At 36.5% G+C, this 25199-nt stretch overlaps 1 protein-coding gene across 1 annotated transcript in view; it reads right to left on the reverse strand.

Moving 5' to 3' along the window:
* The window catches only part of slco1c1 (solute carrier organic anion transporter family, member 1C1), a 93138-nt gene that overhangs the window by 49067 nt on the left and 18872 nt on the right, over positions 1-25199 (reverse strand). Inside the window, exons 3-5 of the mRNA XM_062068092.1 lie at positions 15942-16083; positions 1172-1304; positions 945-1066 (exon numbers count right to left, since the gene is read on the reverse strand). Coding sequence (XP_061924076.1) covers positions 945-1066; positions 1172-1304; positions 15942-16083 — 397 coding nt within the window. The remainder of the gene's footprint in view (positions 1-944; positions 1067-1171; positions 1305-15941; positions 16084-25199) is intronic.

Below are 25199 nucleotides of genomic sequence, written 5' to 3' on the forward strand. Positions count from 1 at the left end.
TCTTTGAGTTGTATTGGTGGGTTATATGGACGGGAGGGGGGAGGTGTTTGTTATGCGGATTAATTTGTGGCATATTAAATATAAGCCTGGTTGTGTTTTGGCTAATAGAGTATATATATGTCTTGTGTTTATTTACTGTTTTAGTCATTCCCAGCTGAATATCAGGTCCCACCCGCCTCTCACTGCATCTTCCCTATCTGAATCGCTTCCACTGCCCTAAAATCCTTCACTCTCACTTTCCTCATCCACAAATCTTTTATCCTCGCTCAAATTAACGGGGTAATCGTCGCTTTCTCGGTCCGAATCGCTCTCGCCGCTGGTGGCCATGATTGTAAACAATGTGCAGATGCGAGGCGCTCCACAACCTGTGACGTCACGCTACTTCCGGTACAGGCAAGGCTTTTTTTATCAGCGACCAAAAGTTGCAAACTTTATCGTCTATGTTCTCTACTAAATCCTTTCAGCAAAAATATGGCAATATCGCGAAATGATCAAGTATGACACATAGAATGGATCTGCTATCCCCGTTTAAATAAGAACATTTCATTTCAGTAGGCCTTTAAAGTTAGGACATGCTGTCTATATTCATTTTATTTGTTTTAATTAATTTTGGCCAAAGGGGGCACAGTTCCATTTCTTACACACACTTGTTATTACATATTTTGGCCAGAGGGGGAGCACTTCACATTTTTACATACACTTGTTATTTCTTATGTTGTATCACTTTTAAAACCGACACAGTCAATTTGAAAAAATCCCTCCTTTTTGGGACCACCCTAATTTTGATAGATTTCACCCCCAGGGAGCAAATGAGACATTCTCTATTAGATGCAATGGTTTTCCGTATTGGGACCATGATTTATGTCGTCACTTGTTCATATGGAAGGTACTTTTCCTTGTTGACGTCTCAAGAAGGGTAGAAATGCAAGAACACACACACACACCTGCGGCTGGCACGTCGGGCAATTCACTATTTTGCCTGAGGTCAGTTGTTGAGCCCGCGGAACAAGGGGAGGTGTTGAGGGTTGAATTCACGACCCACCGTGCAGACGATTCATATTCATAACTGTAAAGAAAAGTTACACATTTTCTAAATAAAAACACCCATTTCCCCCTAAGAGAGGGTGTGAATGAAGTATAATTTTTTTTTTTTTTCAAGCTCTTTACTTACCGTCCGGTGATGAAGTGAGGCAGCGCGATGATGAAGGTGCCGATGGACATCAGCACACAACCCACTGCGATGATCTTTGGCCGATGGAGCTTGGCGCCAAAGTAACTGACGAAAGCGATGACCAACAGGTTGCCTGGCGGGATATATGTGCAAAATATTAGGGACTTTATGGGAAACACAGACAGTTGTACAAACCCCAAAACCAGTGAAGTTGTCACGTTGTGTAAATGGTAAATAAAAACAGAATACAATGATTTGCAAATCCTTTTCAATTTATATTCAATTGAATAGACTGCAAAGGCAAGATATTTAACGTACAGTTGGTCGCTACATCCGTAAGTGCAAGTTAAAACTCCACTACGCAAAGCAAAAGCCATTTATCAACAACACCCAGAAACGCCGCCGGCTTCGCCGGGCCCGAGCTCAGCTAAGATGGACTGATGCAAAGTGTAAAAGTGTTCTGCGGTCTGACGAGTCCACATTTCAAATTGTTTTTGGAAACTGTGGACGTACATTAGGCGCACCGGGTTATAAGGCGCACTGTCCAGTTTTGAGAAAATGAAATAATTTTAAGTGCGTCTAGTGATGGGTTGATGAGGCGTCATGAAGCGTTTCGACACATTGCAAAACTGTATTGATACTGTGTCGATACTGTGTCACTAAATACTGACATCTGCTGGACATTAAAAATCCCTACAGGCAACCTATGGACCGACTCAACTGACACTGATTTTATGACCTAGTACAGGGGTCACTAACCTTTTTGAAAGCAAGAGCTACTTCTTGGGTACTGATTAATGCGAAGGGCTACCAGTTTGATACACACTTAAATAAATTGCCAGAATTAGCCAATTTGCTCAATTTACCTTTAACTCTATGTTACTATTAATAATTAATGATATTTACACTTAATTGAACGGTTTAAAAGAGGAGAAAACACGAAACAAATGATAATTAAATTTTGAAACATAGTTTACCTTCAATTTCAACTCTTTAAAATTCAAAATTCTACCGAAAAAAAAGAGGAGAAAAACTAGCTAATTCGAATCTTTTTGAAAAAATTAAAAAAAGAATTTAGTAATTTTTCCTGATTAAGATTAATTTTAGAATTTTGATGACATGTTTTAAATAGGTTAAAATCCAATCTGCACTTTGTTAGAATATATAACAAATTGGACCAAGCTATATTTCCAACAAAGACAAATCATTATTTCTTCTAGATTTTCCAAAAACAAAAATTTTAAAAGAAATCCTAAAGACTTTGAAATAAGATTTACATTTGATTCTACAGATTTTGTAGATTTGCCAGAATATTTTTTTTGAATTTTAATCATAAGTTTGAAGAAATATTTCACAAATATTTTCCGTTAAAAAAACAGAAGCTAAAATGAAGAATTTAATTAAAATGTATTTATTATTCTTTACAATACAAATAAAAAAATACTTGAACATTGATTTAAATTGTCAGGAAAGAAGAGGAAGGAATTTAAAAGGTAAAAAGGTATATGTGTTTAAAAATCCTAAAATCATTTTTAAGGTTGTATTTTTTCTCTAAAATTGTCTTTCTGAAAGTATTAAGAAGCAAAGTAAAAAAATTAATGAATTTATTTAAACAAGTGAAGACCAAGTCTTTAAAATAATTTATTGGATTTTCAAATTCTATTTGAGTTTTGTCTCTCTTAGAATTAAAAATGTCGAGCAAAGCGAGACCAGCTTGCTAGTAAATAAATAAAATTAAAAAAATAGAGGCAGCTCACTGGTAAGTGCTGCTATTTGAGCTATTTTTAGAACAGGCCAGCGGGCTACTCATCTGGTCCTTACGGGCTACCTGGTGCCCGCGGGCACCGCGTTGGTGACCCCTGACCTAGTATATACAATAATAGAAACCAAGTCATTGTATTTAATTTAGGATTATTTAATATCTTCATTTAAATAAAAATATATTTTTATCTTTTTTAGATACAGTCAATAAATAATGTGAACATGTATCATAACATGGAAATCTACGAGAACGTGTTGTGAATGAGGATGCTCGTGGACTGGGATTTTTACACATTTTTATTAAAAAAAAACAGTTTTTCCAACGTATTCAATTTTAGACGATTTCTCTTAGTTATTATTTCTCCGACTGTAGAAAAGACCCGCTCACAGGCAAGGTTCCCTCTAATTGTTCATGTGTCTGAGCAAACACAAAAACTCCCTGAGCATTCAGTGGAGCACATGTGAGCGACATCACACGTGGCAATACCAGCAGCACACCTGTCTCAAACCAATCTTTTATAATAACACTAAAATGAGAGGAGTCATTTTCATGAGATTATTTTGTAATATTAGTGATTTGGCCCACTTGTAATGAAAATAAAAGAAATCTTGTTTTTCATAAGCTATGGATTAGTATAGTACAATATGTCTGGGTGGGGGTCCTGCTTTGGAAATCTTTTGTACCCCTTTCAGAGATACCATTTAGTTCCCCTTAAACATCCTCATGTTGCACAATGAAATGTAAGCATAGGATGAAGTGTGCATTCCTGTAACTTTCTCTAGTAACAGCATTCCATGATTAATACCAATAAATTAACATTAATAATAAATGACAGTAGAATAAGCACACGTATGACTGAGGAGTCATAGTGTAACTTTGTGTGGTGTTTGAGTTGTCCGACTTTTTGTGTGGCCATAAACGCACCAGTGGCTTAGTGGTATGCGTGTTGGTGATGGATGACAAGTTGGTTTTGGCCTGGTTTGTACGGCAGAAAATGACTAGTTTTTCGAGATAGACGTTTTTTACTCATGTTTTTGGTGTGGTTATGGCCGAATATAAACAGTTTTGCTCAATAAAGTGATCGATATAATTCCTGTTCTCGAAGCATTTACAATAATTGAACGGGTGTTGGCGAACACCGTTAGGGCCGCTTGTTGTCACTGTCACTCAGAGTTGCATTGCAAAATTACACAGAAAAAATGTGTTTATTTTGTTTCGAATTCAGATGGGATTGATTTGGTGCGCGGCATATATTTGCTGTGCGCAGAGGACGCTTGAGCAGGTGCGCAGGCGGAGGGAACGTTGGTCACAGGGCACAGAGGAGGCGGGAGTGCGACACAGTTCGCGTATCGGTCACGTGACCAAAACAGCTCATGATCGGTCACGTGACTTTCTAAAAGCGGTACGCGCACCGACACTGGGTATCGCTCTATGAGCTCGACGCATGTTGCCGGACCCATCACTAAGTGCACCTTATAGTACAAAAAATATGTTTACTGAGTGTTGTTAACCTCTTAAGGCCCAAGCTGTTTGTTTACATGCTTTTTTTATTTCTCTTTGCTATTTGGGCTTATTGGACCCTAATTAGAATAAAAAACTAAGAATGATCTTTTTATATGATGTACTTAGTCCATAAGTACACAAATGTGTACTTCATGTTTAGTGACATGCTAATTCTTATTTTTACACTTTTTTCCCAAATTCCATTGCATGTTATACTCTTCTGACACCACCAGATGGCAGTATAAGGGCCCACATAAGGCAGGTGTCGGCAACCCAAAATGTTGAAAGAGCCATATTGGACCAAAAATACAAAAACAAATCTGTCTGGAGCCGCACAAATTTAAAAGCCATATTACATACAGATAGTGTACGTGTCACGAGATATAAATTGAATTAAGAGGACTTAAAGGAAACTATATGACCTCAAATATACATACTAATGAGGCATAATGATGCAATGTGTACATATAGCTAGCCTAAATAGCATGTTAGCATCGGTTAGCTTGCAGTCATGCAGTGACCAAATATGTCTGATTAGCACTCCACACAAGTCAATAACATCAACAAAACTCACCTTTCATGCACAACCTTAAAAGTTTGGTGGAGAAAATGAGACAGAAAAAGAAGTGGCATAAAACACGTCCTAGAAAGTCGGAGATAGTTATACATGTAAACAAACTACGGTGAGTTCAAGGACCGCCAAAATTAGTAGGACAAAACGGCTCTCGCCAAATACTCGAATCAGTGAAGCATGTTTAATATAAACAGTGTGCTTTATAACAATTAGGGAGGTTTGTGTCATGTTTGTCCTCCTACAGAAAACCATATTAAAACAAAAAATATATTTTTTTCCCCTCATCTTTTTCCATTTTTCATACATTTTTGAAAAAGCTCCAGAGAGCCACTAGGGCGGCGCTAAAGAGCCGCATGCGGCTCTAGAGCCGCGGGTTGCCGACCCCTGACATAAGAGCTATAAGACCCCAATTCAGTAGTGTACACAATTTTGGAAATAAGAGCTAAAAGGTGCTGTCCACGCATGTGGCCAACTAAGCCTTTTTAAAAGGAAAGGCCATGTAACACAGTGGTAAAAATGCCTCTGTGACAACTTTTTTGCAATGTGATGCTGCCAATAAATTCCAAGTTAATGATTATTTTCACGAAAAAAATTAGTTTCTCAGTGTGAACGTTAAATATCTCGTCTTTGCAGTCTATTCAATCGGGTATAAATTGAAAGGGATTTGCAAATCATCGTATTCTGTTTTTATTTACGAATTACACAACGTGCCAACTTCACTGCTTTTGGGTTGTGTATCTTTATTTTTTTGGGAGCTATAGCAGCTAGCTTTGCTGCAAAATACATCAGGAAAAGCATCTGCATTGAACACTGAAATAAACATACTTCTTTACATGAATACATTGCAGGTATTCTGAAACAGGACCCAATGGGAGCGAGAATGCACGCGACGTCGATAAATGCGCTGATTCTGATGAATGTGCACGATATTAATCCTGGTGTATTTCAGCCAGCTTTGTTTACAAGGCGACTGCAGTGGGATTACGATTCTGAGAGCGTTTTCATGCAACACTCATGAAATAAACAGTATTAGGAGTTAAATGATTTAACATTCAGTGCAAAACATTGTGTCATGTTCTTGCCGCCACGTTCCCTCCGCTGTGTTCTCTCCTTTATATCTGCATCACGCCTTTCTCTCTCATTTAACATTGCCCTTTTCTAGTCACCGTGTCGCCCTGGTAACAGTCCGACAGAAGAGGCCGGTTGCCTTGGCCACGTGTGAGCAGTTTCCACAGATGAAGACGAACGACGTATACATACATAGGGGCGGGGCGATATGGTTGAACACGAGTGCTTTATATCGGGAATTACTGATATTTGTTATGACCTATTAAAAATAAGGAGCAGGAGAAAAATATAATAAATGTAAACATTTAATGCAGGGGTCACCAACGCGGTGCCCGCGGGCACCAGGTAGCCCGTAAGGACCAGATGAGTAGCCCGCTGGCCTGTTCTAAAAATAGCTCAAATAGCAGCACTTACCAATGAGTTGCCTCTATTTTTAATTTTTTTCAAATTTACTAGCAAGCTGGTCTCGCTTTGCTCGACATTTTTAATTCTAAGAGAGACAAAACTCAAACAGAATTTGAAAATCCAAGAAAATATTTTAAAGACTTGGTCTTCACTTGTTTAAATAAATTCATTATTTTTTTACTTTGCTTCTTATAACTTTCAGAAAGACAATTTTAGAGAAAAAAATACAACCTTAAAAATGATTTTAGGATTTTTAAACACATATACCTTTTTACCTTTTAGATTCCTTCCTCTTCTTTCCTGACAATTTAAATCAATGTTCAAGTAAATTTATTTTTCATTGTAAAGAATAATAAATACATTTTAATTGAATTCTTCATTTTAGCTTCTGTTTTTTCGACGAAGAATATTTGTGAAATATTTCTTCAAACTTATTATGATTAAAATTCAAAAAAATGATTCTGGCAAATCTAGAAAATCTGTAGAATCAAATTTAAATCTTATTTCAAAGTCTTTTGAATTTCTTTAAAAAAAAAATTTTGTTCTGGAAAATCTAGAAGAAATAATGATTTGTCTTTGTTAGAAATATAGCTTGGTCCAATTTGTTATATATTCTAACAAAGTGCAGATTGGATTTTAACCTATTTAAAACATGTCATCAAAATTCTAAAATTAATCTTAATCAGGAAAAATTACTAATGATGTTCCATAAATTCTTTTTTTAATTTTTTCAAAAAGATTCGAATTAGCTAGTTTTTCTCTTCTTTTTTTTTCGGTTGAATTTTGAATTTTAAAGAGTCGAAATTGAAGATAAACTATGTTTCAAAATGTAATTGTCATTTTTTTGTGTTTTCTCCTCTTTTAAACCATTCAATTAAGTGTAAATATCATTAATTATTAATAATAACATAGAGTTAAAGGTAAATTGAGCAAATTGGCTATTTCTGGCAATTTATTTAAGTGTGTATCAAACTGGTAGCCCTTCGCATTAATCAGTACCCAAGAAGTAGCTCTTGGTTTCAAAAAGGTTGGTGACCCCTGATTTAATGTAACCTTCCTCTGATTATAATCCCCGCAGCTATCAAGGCAGAAAAGCAATGTCAACACAAGCATGGAAAACAAACAATGTAAACAAAATAGTAAAATCAAATTGAACACTTAACAATAAGCTCGTAAAGGTCACACTGAGGGTGGCCGTATAAACAACTTTAACACTGTTTCAAATATGCGCCACACTGTGAACCCACACCAAACAAGAATGACAAACTTTCGGGAGAACATCCGCACCGTAACACAACAGAACAAATACCCAGAACCCCTTGCAGCACTAAGTCTTCCGGGACGCTACAATATACACCCCCCCCCCCCCCACTGTTTACTTGAGTCATATTGCAGTCTACACGTATCTCTTATGTGTGACTTCCATCATATTGCAGTCTACACATATCTTTTATACTAGTGGTTAGAGCACAGGTGTCAAACTCAAGGCCCGGGGGCCACATTTGGCCCGCCACATTATTTTATGTGGCCCGCCAAAGCCTGGAAATAATATGCATTAATAAAATGCTTAATCTTTTCTTACTAAATATATTTGCTTTCTTTCCTTTTGACATCAAAAATCATGTACTGCATGCAATTGCATATATTTTAAAATTCAATATTATCAAAATCAAAATATGACATCTAGTATTACAAAAATATTTTTTGTTAAAATAAAGATAATCATCATATTGCAGTCTACACGTATCTCTTATGTGTGACTGCCATCATATTGCAGTCTACACGTCTCTCCTATGTGTGACTGCCATCATATTGCAGTCTACACGTCTCTCCTATGTGTGACTGCCATCATATTGCCGTCTACACGTATCTCTTATGTGTAACTTCCATCATATTGCAATCTACACTTATCTCTTATGTGTGACTGCCATCATATTGCAGTCTACACGTATCTCTTATGTGCGACTTCCATCATATTGCAGTCTACACGTGTCTCCTACGTGCGACTGCCCTCATATTGCAGTCTACACGTATCTCTTATGTGTGACTGCCATCATATTGCAGTCTACACGTATCTCTTCTGTGTGACTGCCATCATATTGCAGTCTACACGTATCTCTTCTGTGTGACTGCCATCATATTGCAGTCTACACGTATCTCTTATGTGTGACTGCCATCATATTGCCGTCTACACGTATCTCTTCTGTGTGACTGCCATCATATTGCAGTCTACACGTATCTCTTATGTGTGACTGCCATCATATTGCCGTCTACACGTATCTCTTATGTGTAACTTCCATCATATTGCAATCTACACTTATCTCTTATGTGTGACTGCCATCATATTGCAGTCTACACGTATCTCTTATGTGCGACTTCCATCATATTGCAGTCTACACGTGTCTCCTACGTGCGACTGCCATCATATTGCAGTCTACACGTATCTCTTATGTGTGACTGCCATCATATTGCAGTCTACACGTATCTCTTCTGTGTGACTGCCATCATATTGCAGTCTACACGTATCTCTTATGTGTGACTGCCATCATATTGCAGTTTACACGTATCTCTTATGTGTGACTGCCATCATATTGCAATCTACACGTATCTCTTCTGTGTGACTGTCATCATATTGCAGTCTACACGTATCTCTTATGTGCGACTGCCATCATATTGCAGTCTACACGTATCTCTTATGTGTGACTGCCTTCATATTGCAGTCTACACGTATTTCTTTTGTGAGACTGCCATCATATTGCAGTCTACACGTATCTCTTATGTGTGACTGCCATCATATTGCATTCTACACTTATCTCTTATGTGTGACTGCCATCATATTGCATTCTACACTTATCTCTTATGTGTGACTGCCATCATATTGCAGTCTACACGTATCTCTTATGTGTGACTGCCATCATATTGCAGTCTACACGTATCTCTTCTGTGTGACTGCCATCATATTGCAGTCTACACATATCTCTTATGTGTGACTGCCATCATATTGCAGTCTAGATGTATCTCTTATGTGTGACTGCCATCATATTGCAGTCTACACGTATCTCTTATGTGTGACTGCCATCATATTGCAGTCCACACATATCTCTTATGTGTGACTTCCATCATATTGCAATCTACACGTATCTCTTCTGTGTGACTGTCATCATATTGCAGTCTACACGTATCTCTTATGTATGACTGCCATCATATTGCAGTCTAGATGTATCTCTTATGTGTGACTGCCATCATATTGCAGTCTACACATATCTCTTATGTGTGACTGCCATCATATTGCAGTCTAGATGTATCTCTTATGTGTGACTGCCATCATATTGCAGTCTACACGTATCTCTTATGTGTGACTGCCATCATATTGCAGTCTAGATGTATCTCTTATGTGTGACTGCCATCATATTGCAGTCTACACGTATCTCTTATGTGTGACTGCCATCATATTGCAGTCTAGATGTATCTCTTATGTGTGACTGCCATCATATTGCAGTCTACACGTATCTCTTATGTGTGACTTCCATCATATTGCAATCTACACGTATCTCTTTTGTGAGACTGCCATCATATTGCAGTCTACACGTATCTCTTACGTGTGACTTCCATCATATTGCAGTCTACACGTATCTCTTATGTGTGACTGCCATCTACTGGTCACACTTATCATTTCACCATGTACCAAATAAAATAGCTTCGAGGTCGGTAAGCACAAGCAAAATTATTCCGTACATTAGGCGCACCGGGTTATAAGGCGCACTGTCGAGTTTTGAGGAAATGAAAGGACTTTAAGTGCGCCTTATAGTCCAAAAAAAATATGTTACATTTGTGTAAAAATTGCCAGGGGAAATATAAAAACATATATTTGAAAAAAAAATTGTAAAATTCCGCAGCCCCCTTCTGTCCGCAGACCTTTGTTATGGAGACCCAGCAGGTGTAATGAATGTCAACAGACAACTTTGCCTTTGAAGGATCTGCGCCTCACTTCCATGTTTGCTCCTTTTAAGTTTCAGTCCTCACCAGTCTTGCTTTGGTCCATCTGTTTCCCGTCCTAATGGCTGCCTGCCATCCCTCGTTCCGTCCGACGGTGTCAATTACTCTGGTTTTAACTCGGTTTCTTTTATCATCGCATCATGTCGTTCCTCCCCTTCAGAGCCATTTGCTCACTTTGATAGAAGGCGACTGGTATTTAGGTAACCTCGTTTGAAGCGACGGTCGGCATAAATATGCCTGAAGGCGCTCTGTGAAACCATTGTGTGGTCTATGAGCACCCGTTCATTGGAACTCTGGTTCCTCTCCATGGAACTGATTAGGTAGTAGGGCTGTGAATCTTTGGGTGTCCCACGATTCGATTCAATATCGATTCTTGGGGTCACGATTCGATTCAAAATCGATTTTTTTTTCAATTCAACACGATTCTCGATTCAAAAACGATTTTTTTCCCGATTCAAAAGGATTCTCTATTCATTCAATACATAGATTTCAGCAGGATCTACCCCAGCCTGCTGACATGCAAGCAGAGTAGTAGATTTGTGTAAAAAGCTTTTATAATTGTAAAGGACAATGTTTTATCAACTGATTGCAATAATGTAAATTTGTTTTAACTATTAAATGAACCAAAAATATGACTTATTTTATCTTTGTGAAAATATTGGACACAGTGTGTTGTCAAGCTTATGAGATGTGATGCAAGTGTAAGCCACTCTGACACTATTGTTCTTTTTTTTATTTTATTTATAAATGTCTGATGATAATGTCAATGAGGGATTTCTAATCACTGCTATGTTGAAATTGTAACTAATATTGATACTGTTGTTGATAATATTCATTTTTGTTTCACTACTTTTGGTTTGTTCTGTGTCGTGTTTGTGTCTCCTCTCAATTGCTCTGTTTATTGCAGTTCTGAGTGTTGCTGGGTCGGGTTTGGCTTTGGAATTGGATTGCATTGTTATGGTATTGCTTTGTATTGTTTTGTTGGATTGATTAATTTAAAAAAAAAATAATTAAAAAAAATAATTATAAAATGTAATTTTTAAAAATAAAAAAAATCGATTTTTAAAAAAAAGTAAAGTCTGAATGTCACTAAAACAGTTAGCGCCATCTTTTGACACTTCTTCCACTCCCGTCCTTGCACGCTACACCGCTACAACAAAGATGACGGGGAGAAGACGCTGCCGAAGGTGAGCCACGTAAATAAGACCGCCCACAAAACGACGCATCTTGAAGAGACGCTCAGAAAGCAACTTGAAGATGATCTGTAAAACATCATCTATGCAACATTCTGACCAAATAACCACCATTATATGTTATGTACACCACAAGGAAGTCTTTTATATTTAGAAAAAAATCAACCCTATGGTCCGGAAAATACGGTATATATATATATATTTTTTTTTTTTAACTAAAACTGGTAAAATTCTGGAGACTGAGCTGGCAGTTTTTTGCAGTAAAATCTGAAGATTTTTTTTTAACAGTGTATGTAAAAAAAGATTCTAATAATCAAATGCATAGGCAATTATAAACATGTATTGTACAGTGTGGAGGGGGGGCGTGGCCTGCGGGCCTGCCGCGGAACGGGGTGTGCAAGGACCGGCCTCGAAGACAGCGACAGGTGAGTGGATGGCCCAGGTGGGCCTTGTTATCTAATCACCTGTCGCCTTTATTAGCAGCAGCCGGAACGAGACACGGGGTTGGAGTTGGCGGTGCAGAAGCCTATTGATATTTATGAAAATAAAACAGTGTTATACCCTGAATTCCGGGCTCTCCTGGCAGTGTGTGGTGGTCCGAAGAACCCACTAGAGGGCAACCTCTACATACAGGTGTACATTTATATTGATATACTACTCACTATTAGAAGAGGCCCTCTGAGAGCAACCATAACTGCGATGTGGCCCTCGATGAAAACAAGTTTGACATGCCTGCTCTAAGATATCAGTTAAGAACCCTTTACTGATGTCTTAAATAATGATAATATAAAGAAGTACAAAGTAAAAAACGCTATAATATGCACGTCACAATAAAAGTCCACTAAATTTACAGTATATCAATCAATCAAAATGGAATTTACACAAAACGTTTCATCCACAGGTAAGTACAAAAATTGTACGCACACACAGTACCGTTGACAATAACAACATGGCACTGATTTTTTATTTATTTTAAATATTTTTTTACATTTAAAAAAATATAAATAAACACACTGAATAATACCTAATGTGATCTAAAAAAATATGTGATCTAAAAAAATATATTAAATATATTTTAATAATTATACAAATTAAATATAAAAAAATAATTAATGAAAAAGTTAAAAACCTAAAATAGCAATAACACCAGTAGAAATAATTGCAATGAATAAAATGAAAAATAGGAATAAAAATTAAGAACCCATGAAGCGTTGATCAGTAAAAAGGTGCACCTTTCTTTATTATTTTACTGAAAAAATAAACATATAATAGACACATTTTTTATTAAATTATTAAAGTTATTTAATTTTATAATAAAGGAGTGCCTAAGGATAAGTATTTGATTGGTTCTATGAAGCAGATTGTACCTTGAAAAACTTGTATTGAAAACAGTGTTAATTGATAATACCAATAAATGTCATTTCTAATTAACTTTCAATTAAACCGGATTTCAAAGTGCTACAAAGTAAAAAAAAAAAAACAAAAAAAAAACAGGGTTAAAAACAGGGTGGATGAGACCAAACATACTCAATAAAAACAAGACAACTTTAAAAATCATATCAATACTTAGCAATTAATGCCTTTGTGAATACATTTCAACTATGAGCATTGTTTTATCAGTCCCTCCTGGATTTTGCGGGATTTATTTTTATTTTTATTGTTGCCGCTTAAAAACGCCTGAATATGCAACAGCTTTTGTAGAAAGACCTCTGATTTTTTTATGCTTTTTCTTCATTTAACTTGTGATTTTATGGCGCGTTAGCAATGTTTAAAGTGTTACTTGTAACCGTTTTTCCACCAACACAATTTGGAAAACATTTACTGAATTGATGTTTTACTTGTTTTATACCACACATATTTAAAACTCGACACTAGATGGCAGTAAAAGCACACAGTCAGAGCTCGTTGTCGAATGACTGTACTGTTTTAATTAAGTGTAATTAATATAGGTAATAATTAATCCTAAACTTATTCGGGTGTTACCATTTAGTGGTCAATTGTACAGAATATGTACTGTACTGTGCAATCTACTAATAAAAGTTTCAATCAATCAATCAAAACTCTGTCGTTGAGTCTTTTTAGCTGATTGAAGAGCTAGTGTCCTCATCTAGTGGGTCCGTGACGATGACTTCTGTTTTGTTTGATCAGCCGTTTTACTGCCGCGTTACAGACACCATTTGGAAACAATTAAGTTGTGTAAATAAACATTAAAAAAAAAATATCTGTGTAAATATCTCATTTCACAAAGTATATAACTGCGGCTTATAGTCCAGTACGGCTAATATATGGAAAAATGTTTATAATAAGAATATTTTCTATGGTCCGAAAATACGGTATATTTAACCTACTTACATTTTAACAGGATGAACCTTGTCAATTCAAATGAAACCATGTGTTAATCACAAAGATTATTGTCAGGCTGATTACAAAAATAAATATAATGTAAAAATTGAGTATTATTACTGTGTATTATTTTGTTTGATAGATTAATAAAAACAATTTTTTAATCCATCCATCCATCCATTTTCTACCGCTTGTCCCTTTTTGGAGTCGCGGGGGGTCACTGGAGCCTATCTTAGCTAGATTCGGGCGGAAGGCGGGGTACACCCTGGACAAGTCGCCACCTCATCGCAGGGCATTTTTTTAAATATTAAAATAAATACATTTAAAATTTAAAATAAAAATACATGTAAATCCATTATACCGCAAAATAAATAAATTAAAATTTAAAATAAAAATACATGTAAATCCATTATACCGCAAAATAATCCATTATACCGGAGCCTATCTTAGCTGCATTCGGGCGGAAGGCGGGGTACACCCTGGACAAGTCGCCACCTCATCGCAGGGCATTTTTTAAAATATTAAAATAAATAAATTTAAAATTTAAAATAAAAATACATGTAAATCCATTATACCGCAAAATAAATAAATTTAAAATTTAAAATAAAAATACATGTAAATCCATTATACCGCAAAATAATTAATAAAAATAATTTAATTTTTAGTGTCAGGATGAACCTTGTCAATTCAAATTAAACCATGTGTTAATCACAAAGATTATTGTCAGGCTGATTACAAAAATAAATATAAATTGTAAAAATTGAGTATTATTACTGTGTATTATTTTGTTTGATAGATTAATAAAAACATTTTTTTAATCCATCCATCCATCCATTTTCTACCGCTTGTCCCTTTTTGGAGTCGCGGGGGGGTCGCTGGAGCCTATCTTAGCTGCATTCGGGCGGAAGGCGGGGTACACCCTGGACAAGTCGCCACCTCATCGCAGGGCATTTTTTAAAATATTAAAATTAATTAATTTAGAATTTAAAATAAAAATACATGTAAAGCCATTATACCGCAAAATAAGGCATTTAAAAACTTACAACTACACAGTGCTAAAATAAATTCTAACTAAATTAATAATATAATATAATAATATATATATGTTTTTGAAATAAACTGTCAATACATTTTAGGTGCAAATTAAAAATATGGTTTCACCCCTTTAGTCATAATTTTTGTACTTAAAAATGTGACAATCTGTCACATTCATGTCGGGTTGCGTTTCCTTGGTTGGTGTTTATTTCCCGTCAGCGCTCTTATTTTGGTTCCATTTCCTGCTTGTCTCCCTGAGCGCTGTTTCCCCTCACCTGCTGCTGATTGGCAGCCTGGCCACACCTGTTGTCAATCAGCTGGCTGCATTTATGCCTGCCTTGCTCTCCAGTCAGGGCTCGATGATTGGTTTCCTGTTTCCTGTTGCCTGGTTCCTGGTTCCTGGTTCCTGCTTTCCCTGCAGTTTGACATTTAAGTCATGTTTTCCTGCGCTACGCCTGCCATCTCTGCATCCAAAAGCAATTTATGACATAAAAAACTTCTCTATGACTTTAGCTCCAGGCTTCTTCTGTTTGTTAGGTGTGTCATTACTGCCACACTTGGTGGAAAAGTGTATTACAACTGAGTACCGCTGCGGCCCATTCAGACCACAATATTTTCTGGCGGACGGAAACACTGAACTAATAGATACATCCCAAGAAACCAATGCCAAATTAGAGCATAGGATACGAATCTGATGCAAAAACATCCAAAGAATCTCTAGAGTCTCTACATGTCCCTGCTCGACATCTCCTTGTTGGAAGCCCGAAGGACGGATCCTTGAATAACTCTGCGACCCATTTAACGTTTCCAAGTACTGAAACGGCGGGGTGAGCGTCTGACGCGGTGGTGACGTGCGGGTTTGCGAACAATACCAAAATAACCACGACTCACCCATCTCAAAGCTGCCGTCAATGATGCCCACCAGGTAACTGGGGATGTCAAAGCGCCTCTCCAGCTGAGTTATTGTGCTCTTCATGTAGCTCCCCGACAAAGCCTTTGCAAAATAGGCAAAGGACAAAGCCACCAGAAACATCTGCGAGGGGGACAGAGAGATGGAGAAGGATAAGGACAAATGAGATGTGAAGAAAAGGTGGTTAGGATGAAAGCCAAGAACTGAAGAACAGGCACAATGGTCATATTTCATCAAACAATGTGAAATCACATTTTGAAATTCTTCTCATCAAATCATGCTGTTTTAAAAATGGCTATAAAGCTATCTTCATGGAAGAGAACAATATGTTACTATTAATAATCCAAATTCTAACAGTTTAGTTCATTGGCGTTGTTAGGCCTATTTTAGGGGGGCTCAAGCCCCCCTAAAATGTTTAATAATTTGGTGTTTAAATTTTTTTTAAATAAAATAAAAATCTATTTTTATTTATTTATTTATTTATTTTACAAATACATGCCGATATATTCATTATAAAGTGGCCCGAATATGAGTTTAAATAAATAATCATATAACCTGTCATTATGCACTCAGTTTCCCCTCACTTCATAGTGTAAGGTAGAGAGCCCCTTTAGTGTATCCAATCCATTCCACTTGTTCATATAGAAAATGCCCACATCACTCAAAATCCAGTCCGCATTTTCTCTGCGACCTTGCTTGCGGTCCTTGGACTTGTTCATATAGAAAATGCCCACATCACTCAAAATCCAGTCCGCATTTTCTCTGCGACCTTGCTTGCGGTCCTTGGACTTGTCCATATAGAAAATGCCCACATCACTCCAAATCCAGTCCGCATTTTCTCTGCGACCTTGCTTGCGGTCCTTGGACTTGTCCATATAGAAAATGCCCACATCACTCAAAATCCAGTCCGCATTTTCTCTGCGACCTTGCTTGCGGTCCTTGGACTTGTTCATATAGAAAATGCCCACATCACTCAAAATCCAGTCCGCATTTTCTCTGCGACCTTGCTTGCGGTCATTGGACTTGTTCATATAGAAAATGCCCACATCACTCAAAATCCTGTCCGCATTTTCTCTGCGACCTTGCTTGCGGTCCTGCAGGTGTACGAAGCACATTAGCACACAGCACTGCAGAACAAGAACCTTGTGTCTGCAATTGTAAATCATTTAGTTTTGAAGTTGTGTGTTTCTTGTAGAATCTATATAAAGTAATATACATTAGCCTATTGTTAAAATAATGAAAAAAACATAATTAAATATATTTGTTTTATTGTATTGTTACATTAATAGCTGTTGTATTATTATAGGATGACTTGTTAAACATTTCATAGGATTTTCAGAGGGTGGAAAAACCAAGACATTTAATACAAAATGTAAAACAAATGGTTAAAAGCCATAAAAGAGCATTTAATTTCGTCCCGTGCATTTTTTTTACCGTCCCCGGGACGACGGGACTACGTTAATCTCAAGCCCTGGAAGTTACATTTTATTGTTTGCATTATTTGTTTCAGCATTGCACTTTGAAGATGGTCCCTCAGCTCTTTGACAGCTTTGGCTCTTTTTCAGATTAGCAGACGGACTCTAAGTCTTTCTTATTTACAGTATATATAAAAGTTTCTCATTTCTATTAAGACTTCCATATATATTGAATTTCCTTAACGGCTTGCCATAATATATATATATATACATATATATATATATATATATATATATATATATATATATATATATATATATATATATATATATATATATATATATATATATATATATATATATATATATATATATATATATATGTATATATATATATATGTATATATATATATATATATATATATATATATTTATATATATATATATATATATATATATATATATATATATATATATATATATTTATATATATATATATATATATATATTTATATATATATATATATATATATATTTATATATATATATATATATATATATATATATATATATATATATATATATATATATATATATATATATATATATATATATATATATATATATATATATATATATATATATATATATATATATATATTATATATAAGCCAAAATATCCCGATCCAGATATTACTTTAATTCAAGTAATTAAGTAATATTTCCAGGGCTTGAATTTACAACCATTTTAGGGTACATTAAACAAATGTTTTTTATTGCAATCAAAGAACAATTTTGTCCTTAAATAAAATAGTGAACATACTTAACGTGTCTTTTATTAGTAAGTAAGCAAACAAAGGCTCCTAATTAGTCTGCTGATGTATGCAGTAACATATTGTGTTATTTATCATTCTATTATTATCTAACCCCCCTTCCTTCAGAGGCAGCCTCAGTGATGTAACCAGGGACCTCCCAAATAAATAGAGGAGCATGTGGGACTGTTACCTTAGAGCAGTGTTTTTCAACCTTTTTTGAGCCAAGGCACATTTTTTGCGTTGAAAAAATGCGGAGGCACACCACCAGCAGAAATCGTTAAAAAACGAAACTCAGTTGACAGTAAAAAGTTGTTGTCGCAATTGTCGGATATGAATTCAAACCATAACCATAACCAAGCATGCATCACTATAGCACTTGTCTCAAAGTAGGTCTATTATCGAATCCTCTAATCCAGGGGTCACCAACCTTTTTGAAACCAAGAGCTACTTCTTGGGTACTGATTAATGCGAAGGGCTACCAGTTTGATACACACTTAAATAAATTGCCAGAAATAGCCAATTTGCTCAATTTACCTTTAACTCTATGTTATTATTAATAATTAATGATATTTACACTTAATTGAACGGTTTCAAAGAGGAGAAAACACGAAAAAAATGACAATAAAATTTCGACTCTTTAAAATTCAAAGTGCAACCGAAAAAAAGAAGAGAAAAACTAGCTAATTCGAATCTTTTTGAAAAAATAAAAAATAATAATTTATGGAACATCATGACTAAGATTAATTTTAGAATTTTGATGACATGTTTTAAATAGGTTAAAATACAATCTGCACTTTGTTAGAATATATAACAAATTGGACCAAGCTATATTTCTAACAAAGACAAATCATTATTTCTTCTAGATTTTCCAGAACAAAAATTTTAAAAGAAATTCAAAAGACTTTGAAATAAGATTTAAATTTGTTTCAACAGATTTTCTAGATTTGCCAGAATAATTTTTTTGAATTTTAATCATAATAAGTTTGAAGAAATATTTCACAAATATTCTTCGTCGAAAAAACAGAAGCTAAAATGAAGAATTAAATCAAAATGTATTTATTATTGATTTAAATTGTCAGGAAAGAAGAGGAAGGAATTTAAGAGGTAAAAAGGTATATGTGTTTAAAAATCCTAAAATCCTTTTTAAGGTTGTATTTTTTCTCTAAAATTGTCTTTCTGAAAGTTATAAGAGGCAAAGTAAGAAAAATAATGAATTTATTTAAACAAGTGAAGACCAAGTCTTTAAAATATTTTCTTGGATTTTCAAATTCTATTTGAGTTTTGTCTCTCTTAGAATCAAAAATGTCGGGCAAAGCGAGACCAGCTTGCTAGTAAATAAATACAATTTAAAAAATAGAGGCAGCTCACTGGTAAGTGCTGCTATTTGAGCTATTTTTAGAACAGGCCAGCGGGCTACTCATCTGGTCCTTACGGGCTACCTGGTGCCCGCGGGCACCGTGTTGGTGACCCCTGGTCTACTGTCACGACCTGTCACATCCCGCCGTGACTTATTTTGAGTTGTTCGGTGTTTTCCTGTGTGTAGTGTTTTAGTTCTTGTCTTGCGCTCCTATTTTGGTGTTGATTGTCATGTCACGTACAAATGCACTTTGTGGACGCCGTCTGCTCCACACACTGTAAGTCTTTGCTGTCGTCCAGCATTCTGTTTTTGTTTACCTTGTAGCCAGTTCAGTTTGAGTTTCGTTCTGCATAGCTTTCCCTAAGCTTCAATGCCTTTTCTTAGGGGCACCCACCTTTTGTTTATTTTTGGTTTAAGCATTAGATACCTTTTTACCTGCACGCTGCTTCCCGCTGTTTCCAACATCTACAAAGCAATTAGCTACCGGCTACCACCTACTGATATGGAAGAGTATTACACGGTTACTCTGCCGAGCTCTAGACAGCACCGACACTCAACAACAACACATAATTTGCAGAATATAATTACTGCTTTGCAAAAAATATTTTTAACCTAAATAGGTGAAATTAGATAATCTCCCACGGCACACCAGACTGTGTCGCGGCACAGTGGTTGAAAAACACTGCCTTAGAGCGTGGTGGGAGATTGTAACTGAGCGTGCAGTCCCAAAACGTCTCTCCTCATTGAGCTAAATTTAACTCTGTCTCTGCATGATTCCTTGCTTCTTGTCTGTTCAATAGATGTCATCAGTGTTTGAACCTGACAGACGCCAGTAAACAAGACCAAAACGTGAAATGTTCCATTGAAAATAAAGAACATTCGCTCAAAAATCGGTCCGCCCTAAATCCGTTGCGCCCTATGTTCTAGAAAATAAAAAATTAAAAAAATATGTTCCAGAAAATACGGTAAGTGTAAAATGAATTTCTTATCTACAATTACATCAAATGTTTGTTATATAGCTTTATATACTCAACATGGAACAGATATTTATAAAAAAAAGATCAAATACAAATAGAAAAATACCACAACTTGTTCACTTCAAAGAGCTCTCTCAGTCACGCCAAGAGCCAACTCTTAAGAGCCGTGTCGTTGGCATACCGCCCATAACTAATATTTCCACCCTCGTCCCCTGCCAATCTTTCATTGCAAGCATTATTAGTACAAAAATAATGTTTAGTGCCGGCACGCCAAAAGCAAACGAGGAAGCTAAGTAGCCAGTTGGAGCAGTGACACGCACAATTACTTGGCACATTTTGAGATTTGCAACAAGTGCGGCCGCTGAGCCGTATTTAAGGTAGATTATAACGACCCTAATTAGTCAGCAGAATTATGCAAAAAACACCAGAGTTATTTTGCACACACACAAAAAGGGTGACAAAAATCTCCCCGGCTTTTGCATGCAGCATAAACAAAGGGTTTACCCCGCCATCCGCCCCAATGCAGCCGAGATAGGCTCCAGCACACCCCGCGCGACCCCAAAAAAAGGGACAAGCGGGAGAAAATGGATGGATGGACGGATAAACAAAGTGAGTCAGAAAAGCTCCGGGTTTAGTGGTTCTTTCCTTCACGGCCTGGCCCACAAAGACATTGTTTGTTGCAGAATGGATAACAACAAGTGTACACAATTTCACCAGTTAAACAATGAATGATGTCATATTGATTTGTATTAATACCAGATGAGATTTCTAAATCCATTAATATTATTGCTACTATAAGAAAAAATACATCCATGGCAATATAACAGCTATATAATACCTATGTTAATACAGGGATAGCTCAGTTTTAATATGCCCCACATTTTGTATAATTCCCTTCCATGCGTTTTCAAAAGTTTTCTTGGGTTTACTTGAGTAACCCAAGCAAAGAATCCCCCCGCGTGGCTCTTTTTGATTGATTGAAACTTTTATTACACAGAACTAAACATAGTAAAAAAATGGATGGACACAAATAAATTATCTTTGAATAGAAATAAAACTAAGATAGTGATGTTTGGAAATCGCAACATAATGTCTGAACAGAAAATAAGTATTGATGGTACCCAAATTGAAATCGTAAATGAGAATACATTTTTGGGAGTAATAATTGATAGTAAACTATCATGGAAACGACACATAAAAACAAAAATCTCCAAAAGCCTCTCAAGTATAAACAAAGCAAAACTGTACCTCAAAGAAAATGCACTCCGTACTCTATACTGCACCTTGGTACTCCCATACCTTACATACTGTGTTGAAGTATGGGGGAATACTTACCACAACACAATTCATCCTCTGATCATATTACAGAAAAGAGCAGTGCGGACCATTCACAACATTGGTTATTTAGAACAGTGGTCCCCAACCGCCGATTGGTACCAGGCCGCACAAGAAATAAAAAAAAGAAAGAAAGAAATAAAAAACAAAAATAAATAAATTTAAAACATTTATTAAATAAACATAAAAAACACAATATCTACATTATATATCAATATAGATCAATACAGTCTGCAGGGATACAGTCCGTAAGCACACATGATTGTATTTCTTCATGAAAAAAATTAAATAAAATTATATTTAAAAAAATCATCTACGCACATGTCGCTGTCTTCGAGGCCGGTCCTGGCACTCCCCGTTCCGCGGCAGGCCCGCAGGCCACGCCCCCCGCCACATATATATATCATACTTGCCAACCCTCCCGTTTTTACCGGGAGACTCCCGGTATTCAGCGCCTCTCCCGATAACCTCCCGGCAGAAATGTTCTCCCGACAAACTCCCGGTATTCAGCCGGAGCTGGAGGGGGCGTGGGCTCCAGCGGACCTGAGTGGGGACAGCCTGTTCTCACGTCCGCTATCCCACAATATAAACAGCTTGCCTGCCCAATGACGTCATAACTGTAGAATGATCGAGGGCGAGTTCTTGGTTTCTTATGTGGGTTTATTGTTGGGCAGTTTCATTAACGTCCTCCCAGCGCGGTAACAACACACAACAACAGCAGTCACGTTTAGTCTACCGTAAAGCAGTTCGTCTGCCGTAAACAGCAATGTTGTGACACTCTTAAACAGGACAATACTGCCATCTACTGGATAGCCTCCAGAACACTGAAATTCAAGTATTTCTTTTATTTATATGTATAATAAAATAAATAAATATATATATATATATATATATATATATATATATATATATATATATATATATATATATATATATATATATATAGCTAGAATTCACTGAAAGTCAAGTATTTCATACATATATATATATATATATATATATATATATAACTATATATATATATATATATATATATATATATATATATATATATATATATATATATATATATATACACATATATATATATATATCTATATATATATATATATATATATATATATATATATATATATATACACACATATATATATATATATATATATATATATATATATATATATATATATATATATTATATATATATATATATATATATAGTTATATATATATATTATATATATAACTATATATATATATATAATATATATATATATAATATATATATAACTATATATATATATATATATATATATATATATATATATATAGTTATATATATATATATATATATATATATATATATATATATATATATAGGTATATATATATATATATATATATATAGGTATATATATATATATATGAAATACTTGAGTTGGTGAATTCTAGCTTAAATATATTCCCCTCTTAACCACACCCCAACCACGCCCCCGCCCCACCCCCGACCACCCCCCCAACCCCACACCTCCCAGTATCGGAGGTCTCAAGGTTGGCAAGTATGATATATATACAAACTATGTATATATATATATATACATATATATTAAATGTTGTTGTTTTTTTTCAAATACATTTTTTTAAATCAAATTATGAATTGATTTACAATCGAATAAAAAAATGGTGTTTCGCATGTGAATACATTTTTTGTGCACTCGTAATAAATAGGACATTTTTATTACAGATTTGCACATTTAGCACACGCTGAACACTTTGTTTCAAAGCTCGGCGTGACCAACTCCCGTTTTAACTGCTTTATCCAAGCGTGTTAGCTTCCAGTGTTTCTCAATGGATAGTTGCACTCGGGTCACCACAGTCATTTCCACAAGTGACACGTGTCTATCAAGTCCTCGGGCCATCGTTGGACTTTTGTTTAGGGACGAAGTCACCCGAGCTCTGGTCTTATTGGCACAATAAACGACGAGCGCGCCACAAAAGAACAGGATTAGAGTTGCAGTGCCGTGTCCCGCCCATGGAAGTGAACAATCCTGAGAAGAAATAAAAGTCTGCTCTGAGACTTGAGTTTGTATTATGATAAGCAGCTTGAACACCATTGTCTCACATCACTTTCATCCGAGGGGGAAGCAACAAGAACGTTTGATCTATTAAAAACAAAAAACATTTAGGCATTCGAAATAGGACATTCCGCTCAGTTTTATTGGAGGTTGTTTGACGTAGGCGTAAAGGCAAGAGGAAGACGGAAAAGCCCGAGGTGGTCTAATAAAAACATGGAATTCATGCTGTGTCTGTCTTATTTTCCAGCTCTCTCTTTGAAGAGGACAATGGACTTGGAATGCAGAAGAATGGAGGAAAAATATTGACATGTGACCACGTGAAAGGTTCTTTCCAATGCCCCACTGATACACCAGGGACCTCATGTATTTAGCACAAAAACCTGACGTACGCTCTTTTTCACGGCAAATTTGAGATGTATCAAGAGTGAACTGAACTTCGTGCTTCACGTACGCACATTTCTACATGTTTTGGCGGCACCCAGAGTTGGTCGTTCGGGGCTTTGCCAGCATTTGATTTCCATCCATCCATCCATCCATCCATCCATCTTCTTCCGCTTATCCGAGGTCGGGTCGCGGGGGCAGCAGCCTAAGCAGGGAAGCCCAGACCTTCCTCTCCCCAGCCACTTCGTCCAGCTCTTCCCGGGGGATCCCGAGGCGTTCCCAGGCCAGCCGGGAGACATAGTCTTCCCAATGTGTCCTGGGTCTTCCCCGTGGCCTCCTACCGGTCGGACGTGCCCGAAACACCTCCCTCGGGAGGCGTTCGGGTGGCATCCGGACCAGATGCCCGAACCACCTCATCTGGCTCCTCTCCATGTGGAGGAGCAGCGGCTTTACTTTGAGCTCCCCCCGGATGACAGAGCTTCTCACCCTATCTCTAAGGGAGAGACTCGCCACCCGGCGGAGGAAACTCATTTCGGACGTTTGTACCCGTGATCTTGTCCTTTCAGTCATAACCCAAAGCTCATGACCATAGGTGAGGATGGGAACGTAGATCGACCGGTAAATTGAGAGCTTTGCCTTCCGGCTCAGCTCCTTCTTCACCACAACGGATCGATACAGCGTCCGCATTACTGAAGACGCCGCACAGATACGCCTGTCGATGTCACGATCCACTCTTCCCTCACTCGTGAACAAGACCCCGAGGTACTTGAACTCCTCCACTTGGGGCAGGGTCTCCTCCCCAACCTGGGGATGGCACTCCACCCTTTTCCGGGCGAGAACCATGGACTCAGACTTGGAGGTGCTGATTCTCATCCCAGTCGCTG

This window comes from Entelurus aequoreus, linkage group LG13, assembly GCF_033978785.1.
Source record: "Entelurus aequoreus isolate RoL-2023_Sb linkage group LG13, RoL_Eaeq_v1.1, whole genome shotgun sequence".
In the NCBI taxonomy this organism is placed as follows: Eukaryota; Metazoa; Chordata; class Actinopteri; order Syngnathiformes; family Syngnathidae; genus Entelurus; species Entelurus aequoreus.